Source organism: Pelobates fuscus, chromosome 5, assembly GCF_036172605.1.
Source record: "Pelobates fuscus isolate aPelFus1 chromosome 5, aPelFus1.pri, whole genome shotgun sequence".
Classification (NCBI taxonomy): Eukaryota; Metazoa; Chordata; class Amphibia; order Anura; family Pelobatidae; genus Pelobates; species Pelobates fuscus.
The window spans coordinates 120,166,435-120,180,605 of record NC_086321.1 but is presented as its reverse complement, the minus strand read 5'-3'; the positions used below and the strand labels follow the sequence as shown (position 1 = coordinate 120,180,605).

Here is a 14,171-nt window from a genome sequence, read left to right as displayed (position 1 = left end):
CTCGGCCATCATTGATTGTACGTAGCCCTTATTTGTAGTGTGTGGGTACCCCTTACAACAGTGGCTCTTGCCTCAATTGGAGTACCCCAGCTAGCGGTTTCCATTATTTAGGAAACCTTTTATATATATATATATTTATATATATATATTTTTTAACTACCCAGGTGCTTTCGCATCAGACATCTCCCTTTCTCTCCCTCCCCCTCCCCCTTTTTGCACATAGTTCAGTTTTTGTGTTATTTATATCTAATAAAGTTATTATTCTTTTTGACTGTTGCTTTGATATCTGTGTATGTATGCATACACGTGTGGACAGACTGTGTTCTTTTCTTTCATTTCCTAATTAAAGTGGCATTGTTACTTTTGAATCTTAATGAAAAACTAATGTAGACTGCACTGGAATTTTTTTCTTCCATACAAGTACATTTTTAATTTTGGCAAAATATGTCAAATAAGCTTGTGTTTGGCTAAGTTCCCATTACCCAACAATAGATAATTCTTAAAAGCTACAAGAAGTAATGAATCATGATGTGCGACTAATGACGCTTCATTGTGCATGTTCAAGAAGATGTGTGGAAGATTCCACAGTCTCAATACCACAAATGACTTCATCTGCTAGGAACTGAAGATGTAGTAAGAAATGGAAGCACTGAGGATGGAGAGCTCAAGACAAATATACCATCTTTCCTTGTCCAGATACCCTAGGTACCTCAATTTAAATGGGCATGTCACTTATAGGGGTCTTTGAAAATGAGGTAAAGACCACTAAGTGAAAGAGTCACTTTAATATTATTCCATTGTTTGATTACCACCCTGGCTATGATTAGCATTAGTCCAAGCAGCAGTGGGTGGTAGAGATAGGCTTAGAGTGACAGGTGAGTGCTTTCAGCCTATTATTGTTAGTTTGAGTGGTATGACTAATGTGGAATAACTTTCACTTTTGTCATATCCTACAAGGAGGAGAGGTGCCATGGGCTCCGGGGTACCCTCATTCAATTTCAAACCAATCGAAAATTATTTTACACTGAACAGTTGGACAGCCGCATGGGACTCCAGGCACCATAGCCACTTCAATGAGATGCTATTGTGATGCTGCCTATAGTGTCCATTTAATTTATGTGTTACTGTGGCAAAATGATAATCTGATTATATTTGGTGATGTGCAGCATGTTTTGGAGTATGACTAGCAGCCAATGAGTTGCACAAGCTTTCATCACTATCGCTCCTTCCTGTGTTGTTATGTCTGTGGCTGTAAATGTTTTATTGACCCATTGTGTAGAAATCAAGTAGCTAATCAAAGAGTACCAACTTGTGTTTTCTCCCCTCATTACAAGTAAACTTCCCCTTCCTTTGCAAGTAGGGTTAACCATGTGACAGACTGTTAACATATGTACTCAGCCCAATAAACACATATTACTCACCCTGCATTCAGTGTTACTATTAAAGGGACACTATAGTCACCAGAACAACTACAGCTTATTGAATTTGTTCTGGTGAGTAGAATCATTACCTTTAGACTTTTTGCTATAAACACTGCATTTTCAGAGAAAATGCAGTGTTTACATTACAGCCTAGTGATAACTTCACTGGCCACTCCTCAGATAGCTGTTAGAGATCCTTCCTGGGTAATGGCTGCCTAAAATGCATCCAAACATTCAGTGTCTCCTCCCTCTGCATGCAGACACTGAACTTTCCTTATAGAGATTCATTGATTCAATTCATCTCTATGAGGAGATGCTGATTGGCCAGGGCTGTGTTTGAATCATAATAAGATCAAATGAAGCAGACCTAGGGGTCAATAAAAGCTTGACTCCAGAGTCTGCTACACAGACGGACTATGTGGGTAGTGGGGGTCATAAACCCAAATTGAATATAGAAAAAAGGAAACCCTGGCGGGTCAAAAGAGTAGAGGGCAAAAATGCCATTCCTCTATTGTTCCAACCAGGGAATACCCACAGCAGTAAGGGCGACTCAGGGGGCACACAATTAAGGAAAAAAGTTTATTACAATAAAAAAAATCTTTATTAGGTAAATATTAGTAAAAATAATAATTATTAACTAAATATTGAAAAACTTAATGGACAAAATTATATAATGAAAAAAGATAATAATAAATAATTAATGGTGCAACACACAAACGTGCTAGTGAAATTAAAAAGGAAAAGCTTGATGCAGCGTCAGTATTGCTAGTATAGACATAAGTGGCTATAGGTTAATAAAAGTAAATTAAACCTAAGCCATTGAAGCGATAACAGTAAGTCACTAAGTGGGGGTATACCCTTAAAGATTAATAACCAGACACTTAAACTGTAGTGTTCCGGATAGCAGGTATAGAAGTCTAACAATATATTTAACTTGAGGAAATTAATCTATCTCTCTATCCTGTTTGAGAGGTTAAATTAGAAGTTGGATTATAAGGGTGGTCGCAGCTTAGGTACAAGGAAGGGGTTGAAATAAATTCAGTTACCATATACTGAGTAAATCCCCCGCTGTTACTGCATGCGATAACCCAGTGTTTAATCCTAATAATCCCCAAGATTAGTAGACATATATGTATAGCTTCAATAGATCTCTTATTGTTACTAGAGAAAAGTGGGGAAGCACTGTGATTGGATCAGGCTACCACTTCTGATGACGTCAGCAGGCAGTGGGCAGGTCTAAAGAAAACAGGGACTAAGCATGCAGCTGCAGACTTTAATACAAGTAAGATTTTACTATATTTAGGGAGGCATGAGGGGACCAGGGTGGCTAGATGGTGGTTTTAACCCTATAGGGTCAGGAATACATGTTTCTATTCCTGACCCTATAGTGCTCCTTTAATTCAAGCATGGAATACAAATTGCTAATAAGACAGTGCAAAAAAGTTCCCACAAGGATAAAAAAAAAATACTTTTTTTGGCCTTGTCATAGACATAGCTAGATAAGAATTTGGTGCATAATTTGGTGCATAATATGCCTTCCCTAATTCTCAGGGATTTCAACATTTGCATTAACCCACCCCTGACCTCAGTAGCTTCCAAACTCCTTTGTATTACCTCCTCTCTTGGCCAATCACAGTGGGCTAATATTCCCACACATGTAGCTGATCTTATTTTTTTCTAATGCATGCACTATCTCTAAGCTCCACAACACTCCATTTCCTCTCTTAGATCAAAAACTCTTATCATTTGTTCTTGAAAGCCCCTTCACCCAACAGTCTCACCCAAACCCCCCTCAACTCATAAGGGATCGGAATTCTCTTGACTTCCAGCAAGTCTCAGCTAATCTCCATTCCAAACTCTCATTCATCCCCATTTTCTCCTGTCCCTCTCTGGCTATCTCCTCATATAATGCTACCCTCACCTCCGCCCTGGACGATGCAGCCCCGCTCCAAAGATGCACCTCAAGGAAGATGCACCTCCAACCTTGGCACACTAAATCGACCCACTACCTGCAGAGATGCTCCCGTTCAGCTGAACGCTGCTGGAGGAAGTCCCACAACTTGTCAGACTTTTCCCATTATAAAATCATATTTGTGTTCATATAGCACAGCCCTCACCCTTGCTAAACAATCCTACTTTTCTTTTCTTGTTAGTTCATGCTCACGCATTACCAGGCGTCTCTTTAATACCTTCAACTCTCTCCTTTGCCTAACTTAAGCCACCCCTCAAACTGACCTTTCAGCAGATAGCCTTGCATGACACTTTGCCGACAAAATTGCAATTTGCCGACAAAACAGTTAAGGAAAGAATTCTCCCCCCTTTGCTCCTCCCTCTCGCAACCACACATGGACTGTACCTTCCCCCCGTAGAGGCCTACTCCCCAGCTGCAGAACAGGAGGTGGCTTTGTTTCTTCTGTCCTCTCAACCCACCACCTGTCCTCTTGATCCAGTACCTGCCTACCTTATCAGATCTCTCTCCCCTTGTCTTGTACCGTCCTTAACACATCTCTTTAAGCATCATCTGGTGTTGTCCCTGCTCTCCTTAAGCATGCTACTGTTATATCATCATAAAAAAAAACATCCCTAGATCCGTCTTCCCCTTCCAACTATCGTCCCAAATCCCTTCTTCCTTTTTCTTCAAAACTTCTAGAAAGACTTTTGCCTCAATTCCTACATTCCAACTCCCTCCTTGATCCTCTTCATTCTGCCTTTCGCCCCCTCCACTCTACTGAGACTCTTATTAAAGTTACAAATGACCTAATCACAGCTAAATCCAAAGGCCACTACTCCATACTAATTCTTCTTGACCTCTCTGCTGCCCCTGACACTGTTGATAATATCATCCATCTCCAAACTCTTCAATCACTTGGTCTCTGTGACACTGTCCTCTCGTGGCTCTCCTCCTATATCTCCCAATGTTTGTTCATTGTCTCCTTTTGCAAAGACATCTCCTCCTCTCACCCTGTCTCAGTTGGAGTCCCCCAAGGACCTGTTCTTGGACCCCTTCTGTTCTCTCTTTATACTGCTTCTCTTGGCAAACTCATTAACTCCTTTGGATTCCACTACCACCTGTATGCCGACGACACCCAGATATATGTCTCCTCCCCTGATCTTTCCCGCGCGGTCCTGCAACGTGTCACTGCTTGCCTTTCTTCAATCTTTGATTGGATGTCCTCCCGCTTTCTGAAACTCAATCTCTATAAAACTGAGCTTCTTATTTTTCCCTCTCATAATGCTGATCCTCCTCCTTCACTTTCTCTGCAAGTCGATGGTACTTGCATCAGTCCATCCTTGCAAGCTCATTGTCTTGGTGTTATCTTTGATCCTGGCCTCACCTTTGCACCACAAAAATTTGTTGATTCAACCTTAAAAATATCACCCGCATCTGCCCCTTTCTCACGCAAGATGTTGCCAAGGAGCTTGTGCATGCTCTGTTAATCTCTCGCATGGACTACTGTAACTCTCTCCTAGTTGGTCTCCCTAATAGCCGAACTGCCCCGCTACAATCAGTAATGAATGCTGCTGCCAAGCTGATCTTTCTCACCCGTCGCTTCTCCCATACCTCGCCCCTCTGTGGATCCTTACATTGGCTTCCTGTATCCTATAGGTGTCAATTCATAATACTAACCCTTACCTATAAAGCTCTAACCAACTCTGTCCCATCTTATATTTCTTCCCTTATTCATAGATATGCCCCTTCTCGGTCTCTCCGCTCTCCTGTTCACTGCTCGGACCCTTACTGCTAATTCGTGCATGCAGGACTCCTCGCGGGCGGCTCCCTTCTTTTGGAACAGCCTGACTACCCCCATCAGACTCTCTCCTAGTCTTCAATTGTTTAATAAGTCCCTCAAAACAAATATGTTCAGAAATGCTTATGGACTCCCAGAGTAACTTATTTATACTTATCCAAATCTGTCTCTCGCTCTCCTAAAAGAGCCATACTCCACACTCACCTGCTACTTTTCCACCTTGTTTGGTGACTGTCACCCTTGCTGCCCTGTTGTGTATTTGTACCTCACCTCCTCTAGACTGTAAGCTTGTTTGAGCAGGGCCCTCATCTACCTATTGTTCCTGTGTCATTGTGTAATTGTCTCATTTATTGTAAATGTCCCCCTTTCATAATATTGTAAAGCACTGCGGAATTAGTTGGTGCTATATAAATACCAATAATAATAATAATAATAATATAGAAAGCAATGTAATACTGTGTGAACTGGCCATGAAGGTTCCCATTTAATACTAAGTACTGCATTGTGTTAAATTGTTGGAGGCTGAAAGCACTGCAGCATCTTGCAGTAAAGGGTAATTATTAAAGAAAGGGCAAATCAACACATGGTTGTAGCATCATTAACATCAGCTATTGTTAATCCTTGATTTATCACCAACATTGGCACAGATTCCTAGAGAAATTGTGAAAAGGCGATTACAGTGATTTGTATTGTGTTATTGGAATGAACAGTGAACCTTGGAAAGTACAGGTGAACAAATACCCATCACTTTTAGATTGATTTTTTACCCATTTTTGGATAATTATTTATATTTTTTTAGGGGCCTAATAGAGTTCCCTCTATTACACCTGCCACTCTTTAGAATATTGTGTAGGTTATTTCGAACTAGAGTCAATCATGTGAATGTTGTCTTTGCATTCACACTGGAAGAGAGGCCTGTTATTTAGTGGAGTAATCATGACTGTTCGTGGCCATCAGATTTATTTGTTCAAACTAAACTGTGAAGGTCAAATTAGAAGGCACACAGAAAGGATTAGACAGGAGGCATAAAGAACAAATAGAGAGAGTCCCTCAATCTTTCACAGTTTGGAATGTTCTGCATATATACAAACTATATCATGAGATACCGTATAAATGTTTAGTCCTAAACTTCATTTTAAAACGCAGAGTCGATTTATCTACGGTCAGTGCTAGTTTCGATAGAATTTTGTACATTGAATGCAGGGCAAGGTCAACTCCTGAATGCCGTTTGACTCCCAAACGCCATTCTCTTAGCTGGTCTGGAAGTGGAACGGGTAGGGGTACAAGTTTCAGCGGAGTTTGTGGGCTTGTGTAGCCAACTCAGAGATCCATGCTGTCTAAGACCATGTACCGCTGCCGGCACAAGGGGGACCACACAGAGTCTTTTTGGAAACTAAACAGAATGGGAACAATTAAATTTGAATTCCATTCGAAAGTCGTACCCTCGACTTATCCACGAGTCATAGCATATTTCACAATTGTTGGTCAAAAAACTGCACTCAACTTATACACGAGATCGACTTATAGACAAGTATATATGGTAAACACATTTGTAAAATTATTTTTATTGATAAAGCAGAGTTTTCCAACATAGGTTAAAGGATTTGGTAAGCATAATACTAGTAAAGAGCACACATAGCTTTGTATTTTTGTCTAAAACTCAGTTCCTCACAGAAACAATCCTACCAAATCTTCCTATCCTCACCCCACACAATGGAGGAAAACCAGACATAGGCCACAATTTAATATTTTTGTATAATCTCTTCAACTGTTTAAAGGGACACTATAGGCACCAGACCTCTTCAGCTCATTGAAGTGGTCTGGGTGCAGTGTAACAGGCCCCTTACCCCTGCAGTTGTAATTATTGCAGTTTTTGCTAAACTGCAATAAATGCACTGCAAGGTTAACTCCACCTCTATTGTCTGTCTACCAGACAGCCACTAGAGGGACTTTTGGGTGGTTAGGCGACTTTTGGTCCTCACGCTATGCATACGGACATCCTGCGTCACCCAAGACCCCATAGAAAAGCATTACACGTCTTGACGCTGGCTGACGTCAGGCGGAGGAGCGGAGGCGGAACATGAACCAGCATACCTTCTGTTCCATGGGGAGGGGGACATGGGGTAGGGGGCACTATAAGGAGCTACAGCGCTAGGAAAACAATTTGTTTTTCCTGACACTATAGTTTCCCTCTAAATATTTTAATATATTTTTATATATGATACATTTTGTTGATATTTTCATATTTAGAAAAAAAGAATTTTCAAAGTTCATCTAAAAATATTAGATTACTTGAAAAGCTTATCCAAAAATATTAAAATCGATTCCCAAGTCCCAGAGGTACCCTGATTAACAGATATTATATGACATCTGTCATATTAAAGGCTTACTTTAACCATTTTGAGGAGAGGGACCTCTCTGGTGTAATATGCTCTACTGGGCACAGTGGAGAAGATCCCTCTCCTCGGTTTGGAGTAAAAGCTGTAAAAAAAAGTATTTTACTTGACTTGAATCCAATGCCAGGCAAAGCTCCTGGCACTCATCTTCCACGCCCCCTCCTGACATCACAGAGACCACACACTGTCCAATCATAGGCTTCTCACAGAGAAGCATGTGATTTGACCTACTGTCAGCTCAGAGCGCATATGTGTGCTTCAGGCCAGTGAAGAAGGGAAGTTGAGGGATGGAATGGGGTCGAGGAGGGAGGGTTTTCATTGTTGACAAATGTGCAATTGAGTAGGCACCCACAGGGAGGAAAGGTGGAAGGGGAATGCTCAGCCATGACATATGCACAGAATTGACATTAGGCAACCTGAAACAGAATTCATGCTTGCTGGGGGTGCACCTAGCCCCCAATAGACAACTGACAATAACGCAGTATGTGCAGTGTTTCATATACACTTCTTTACAATTGTACAACTATAGGGGTTTATTTCCCTAACAGTAAATTATAGTAAAATTAAAACCACATTGCAAAACTTAGGCTAAAATGGCCCAATCATGACTATACTATCCAAGTTGGATTTTTTTTTTTTCAAACCATCTATTTTTGCCATGATTTTGCAAAGCAGTATTTAGTTCCTATTATTGTAAAGTCCATCATACAAAGAAACTGGTTTCTATGATATTTTAAGTTCTCAAATTTGATAAACCCTAATGGTTCCAAAATGAATTACTCAACATACTTGCAGTTTTTACATTTCAGTCCAAACAGCATCCCCTTTCCACAAACAGTGCAAGTCTGAGACATCCAGTACTTGGTGGAGAACCTAGGAGAAATAGAAAGGTACATCAAAGTGAAGGCACTATACTTCAATGATAACAACAATAGAAGTATCAATCATGTATGTGTAACTATAGGAAATGGAACTATATTTTTTTTTTTAATTGTTTAATTAGAGTTTTCATAACATGAGCAATGTTTTGGCCCATACCTGGATAGACTCTTCACCTGCAATTTCGCTTGGCAAGATGTGTATTTTCAAAAACTTAGTGAATTTTCAATTTGACTGCGCAAATTACAAACCCATTTTAACGTATCTATTACCATACTTTCCTGTTTAGCAGGAAGGACGACAAGCAAAATATTCCACTAAATCTTAAAGAGCGCACCATGGACTTTGTTACTCCTTTATAAATAAAGGATGGCAAGAATAATAGCAGATAATAATTACAGACATGTTTCCTTACTCCATTTTCCAATTCCTTTAACAATACATTGTGAGTACAGAGATTTGCAGGACAAAGTTGTTTTTGAACATTTGCATAGAATGCCTAGAGTAATTTCTTTTTCAAATTTGACTTCTTCGCACAACGTATTAACTTTGTCCAGTATGCACTCTAGAAAATGCTTTATCGATGCCAAGCTACGGACAGAGAAAGATTGAGCGTCTATCTCACATCCATATACAATATTCTTCAATTTTTTTTCCATGTTAAATTTACTGCCGAGCTGCCAAGCCTACAGTTAATTTGATTTTTTTTTTTTCAGTCTAAGCTGAGCACCTTATCTCATCGAACTACTGTAGTTCAGTAAGTAAATGGGATTCAAATCCAATACAGATACTTTCTAGGACTGGAAAGGCGAGCAAGGAGAGAAAGATGAGATTTCTCCCAGCTAGGATGGAAACGGACTAGTCTTTATTCCCATTAGTTGGGGAAATCAATCACTGAGCTAAACAGGAAAAAAAAAAACATTTTGCTCTGACTCCCTTAGCTCTAGATAGTTAATTGCTTCAGATATAGAACACTTCGAGATAAGGACATTGACTTTAACAAGTAGGAGAAATGCATTTAAAAAGACACATATGGCAATTTAGACAAGAGGAATATTTTCATTAGCTGATTGGATGTATAAATTAGGGTTTTTCATCCATCTTCATTAGATGGTCCTTATAGCTTTACAGGATGTAGACAGAGCAATTTTGTTGGTTTATCTACTTAACCCATTTCAATTTAGACAGTTTGTGCTCCAACAATTAACCCTTCAATATCAGGTTTGTTTAGTTAACATAAAAATAGCATAACATGTATATGACGCTTTGGATACATAGCCGCACATAAATGTAAGTTAAAACAAAATGTTTGTGTGTAGATCCTAAAAAATCGAAAGGGTGTAAACTAAAAAAAAATTGCATTTGTCATCCACTAGTTCACACTTCGTGCAACTTGAAAAAATCCACAACTGAGTTTGAGCTTTCTTTCATTCCCATCCGTGATAGACATGTCTATGTTTAGGGTTTAAATTTTATTTTGCATTACTATATCATACAAGCAAACATTGTGTATACACGTTGTTGGGTAGGTATGAAGACACTATATGTGTTTGATGTGCAGCCCAGTTTCAGTTGGTGAGTTACAGTCTAGAATAGCAGCTCATAATGTACTTGTGAGAATTCCACCTATAAGGTAGAGACATACCCAAGAATGAAATATATCTCAGGGAGGCAACATATACAAAATAACAGTGTTTATGATAACTAGTGATGTCGCGAACATAAAATTTTCGGTTCGCGAATGGCGAACGCGAACTTCCGGGCGAACCGCCATAGACTTCAATAGGCAGGCGAATTTTAAAACCCACAGGGACCTCAATAGTGATGGAAAAGTTGTTTCAAGGGGACTAATACCTGGACTGTGGCATGTCGGAGGGGGATCCATGGCAAAACTCCCATGGAAAATTACATAGTTGATGCATGTCCTACCCCCCCGGCCCCCACCCCTGAGCGGTGGGTGGGGGCCCTAGATAAGAATGGTGGGGGGGACCTACCGCTTATAAAGCCTTGCTCCGCCCTGCAATTAGGCTAAGAACACTCTGATTGGTGGGTTTAAGCTCGTCGGGTATGATGGCTTTTTATTTGGCCTTTTTTGGGGCTGAAAAATTAAGATTTTAGAAAAAAGAAGACGTCAAATGGTAGGTTGAATTTTTTTTTTACAGGTTAGTTATTTTATTCCCCCCTCACTATTTTTAGGGTGAGGGGGGTAGGTAGGGGATAGTTTGATTTGGGTGGGGGGGGGGGTGACTAGGGGATTGGGACCCCTAGTCACCTTGATTGGGGGGGGATTTTCATTTAGGGCCCCTTATCTAGGGGCCCCACCCACTGCTCATTGGTGGGGGCCGGGGGGAGGACAGTAGGTCCCCCCTCTCTTTATTTAGGGCCCCCACCCACCGCTCAGGGATGGGAGCCAGGGGGGGGGGACAGTAGGTCCCCCCTTTTGTTTTTTTTAGGGCCCCCACCCACCGCTCAGGGATGGGGGCTGGGGGGAGGATGGTAGATCCCCCCCCACCATTCTTATCTAGGGCCCCCACCCACTGCTCAGGGGTGGAGGCCGGGGGAGGACAGTAGGTCCTCCCCTCTCTTTATTTAGGTCCCCCACCCACCGCTCAGGGGTGGGGGCCAGGGGGAGGACAGTAGGTCCCCCCCTTATTGTTTTTTTAGGGCCCCCACCCACCGCTCAGGAGTGGGGGCCGGGGGGGAGGATGGTAGGTCCCCCCCACCCAACTTATCTAGGGCCCCCACCCACTGCTCAGGGGTGTGGGCCGGGGGGAGGACAGTAGGTCGCCCCCCCTATCTATATTTAGGGCCCCCACCCACCGCTCAGGGGTGGGGGCCAGGGGGTGAGGACAGTAGGTCCCCCCCTATTGTTATTTATGGGGCCCCCACCAGCCGTGCAAGGGGGGGGTTATTAGTTGTTTTTTTTTTACAGTGAGCAGCCACAGGCTGCTCACTGCTTACTAGACATGCCCCTACTCGCGGTATAGCAAGTAGGGGCATATTATTTACTAATACTAAGTAATCTTTAGGTTACTGGCTATGGGGGGGTAATGTATAATAAACACAGGTTACTGGCTATGGGGAGAGAATGTATAATAAACACAGGTTACTGGCTATGGGGGATAATGTATAAAAAACACAGGTTACTGGCTATGGGAGGATAATGTATAATAAACACAGGTTACTGGCTATGGTAGGGATAATGTATAATAAACTGTTGCGGTCACCGGCCCGCCGAGCCTCACGGTCGTGCCCGACCGGCACGACCGCTCCGACTACACAAGCTTACCTGCTCGTCGGCGAGCCGGGAACCGCGCACGTAGTTCTTCCGGGCATCGCGCCCAGATCCAAGATGGCGCCGACCGCGTGGTCGCGTCTATTGCTAGCCCCGCCCCCGAGAATTATACCAACGTGTGCGTGACGTCACGACGTCAACGCACACGCACGTTTTGGGGTCAGAGGTCGCCCTCTGACCAATCATAGCCTAGAGAGGGGTATTTAAACCCCTAGCTTTCCCCATTACTTTGCCATGTCGTGGTTTCAGTTTCCTGGTTTCCTGAAAGTGCTAATTCTGTGTTTCTGATTTCCTGGTATCCTGATCCTTGGCGTTTCCCTGGTTATTCTGATCTCTGGTTTCCCTGACTTGGCTTGTTTAATCGGTATTGAGTATTTTCTGGCTTCCTTGACCTCGGCTTTCCCTTTGACCATTCTCTGTCTCTAGCGTATTAGTCCGGCCATTCTAAGGTCCGGTTTACGCTCTATTCTATTATTTTCCTTTTCTTTCTTATGTATATGTTTACATAGTTTCTGCATGCTGGACCACATTACTAGTCGTGACATTACGACATGGCCATGGATCCTGCAGAACTATGCAAACATATGATCGCCTGTGAAAATAGGGTGGAGGATATGGACCACAGGTTAGACCAATTTGCCCAGGCATTTCAGACCTTGCTCCAGAGGACTGCCTATTTAGAGGTCCCTCCTGTATCACCTGTGGTTCCGCCACCTGTAGTGGTTCCCATACCACATAAACCACCGTCCATAACCTTGTCACCGCCCCCTCGTTATGGAGGTGATTCTAAGGAATTCAGAGGTTTTCTAAACCAAATAGAATACCACTTTGAGGCCTCCCCAGGTTCATTCCCAACAGATAGATCTAAAATAGGCTATCTGATGAACCAATTAACTGGAAAAGCCTTGACTTGGGCTAACCCCTTATGGGAAAGTGGTGACGCAGTAGCCCGTGATTACAGTACCTTTCTTACGGCCTTTAAAGCTACATTTGAACCTAAAGGCAGGGAGAAGAACGCTGCCAAAGCCCTTATGCGAATCAAGCAAGGCAGTCGTTCTGTAGCCGATTATGCAATAGAGTTCAGGACATTAGCGTCTGAGGTTGATTGGACCAATAGCGGTCTGGTGGCTGCTTTCTTTGAAGGTTTAGCTGAGAATATACAAGATGAGACTGCAGCTAGAGACCTTCCGGTTAATCTTAACGAGTTTATTGCCTACATGATAGACATTGATAACCGGCTCAGAGAGAGAGAGAAAAACAAACAACGTAACAGACGCCCTAATTTGTCCATAGCTCCTCGTTTCTCTAACCCAGTGGTGAGTAGCCAAACACCTCTTCCAGAACCTGAACCCATGCAATTGGGTAGTGCTAAACTCACTGAGGCAGAGAGACAACACAGACGTAACGAGGGGTTATGTATGTATTGTGGCAAGAAGGGACATCTAAGGTCATCATGCCCGGTTCGGCCGGAAATCTTGCACACCTAAGGCACGTACGGGGACCGACCTTAGGTGTGATGTATATGTCCCCTAAATTGACTAAGAACCGTTTCCTTCTCAAAGTAACCTTATCTTTCGAGAACACTGCTGTTCAATGTGAGGCTATGATTGACTCTGGGGCAGCGGAGAATTTCCTAGACAAAGAATTCTCTGCAAAACATCTCCTGCCCTTAAGACATAAAGAGAAACCTATAGCAGTCGAGGCCATTGATGGAAGGCCTCTTACCCAGCCTTTCATCACACACGAAACTCTGCCAATCACTGTTTCAGTGGGTATTCTCCACTCTGAAGAAATGACCTTTCAAATTATATCTTCACCTACAGTTCCGATAATACTCGGTTTCCCTTGGCTCCTGAAACACAATCCACGTTTGGATTGGATTGAAGGAGAGATTGTGAGTTGGGGTGAGAGATGCAAAGGTGTTTGCTTTAAGCAAATCCCACAACCTATTGGCACCATTAATGTTCCTGTTACACCTCCCTTGACCACACAAATTCCACAGCAGTATATGGATTTGAAAGAGGTATTTAACAAGGTCCAGTCAGAAGGGTTACCTCCTCATAGACCTTATGACTGTACTATAAACTTATTACCAGGGACTATGCCTCCCAAGGGAGGAATCTATGCCTTGTCCCCCCAGGAAAATCTTTGTCTGGAGGAATATATTAAGGATGCTCTCAGAAAGGGTCATATTCGTAGGTCCTCCTCACCAGCCGGGGCTGGATTCTTTTTTGTCTCTAAGAAAGAAGGAGACCTACGCCCTTGTATTAATTATAGGGGTTTGAATAGGATTACCATTAAAAACGCCTACCCTATTCCCCTTATATCAGAGCTATTTGACAGATTGAAGGGAGCTCGAGTCTTTACCAAGCTCGATCTCCGAAGTGCATACAATCTAGTCAGGATTAAGGACGGTCACGAATGGAAGACC

General features: G+C 42.4%; 1 protein-coding gene across 2 annotated transcripts in view; it reads right to left on the bottom strand.

The window, feature by feature from the left end:
- The window catches only part of KSR2 (kinase suppressor of ras 2), a 462,507-nt gene that overhangs the window by 138,088 nt on the left and 310,248 nt on the right, over window positions 1-14,171 (bottom strand). For both annotated transcript variants that reach the window (XM_063454189.1, XM_063454190.1), the window contains one exon: window positions 8,356-8,439. In XM_063454189.1, coding sequence (XP_063310259.1) covers window positions 8,356-8,439 — 84 coding nt within the window. The remainder of the gene's footprint in view (window positions 1-8,355; window positions 8,440-14,171) is intronic.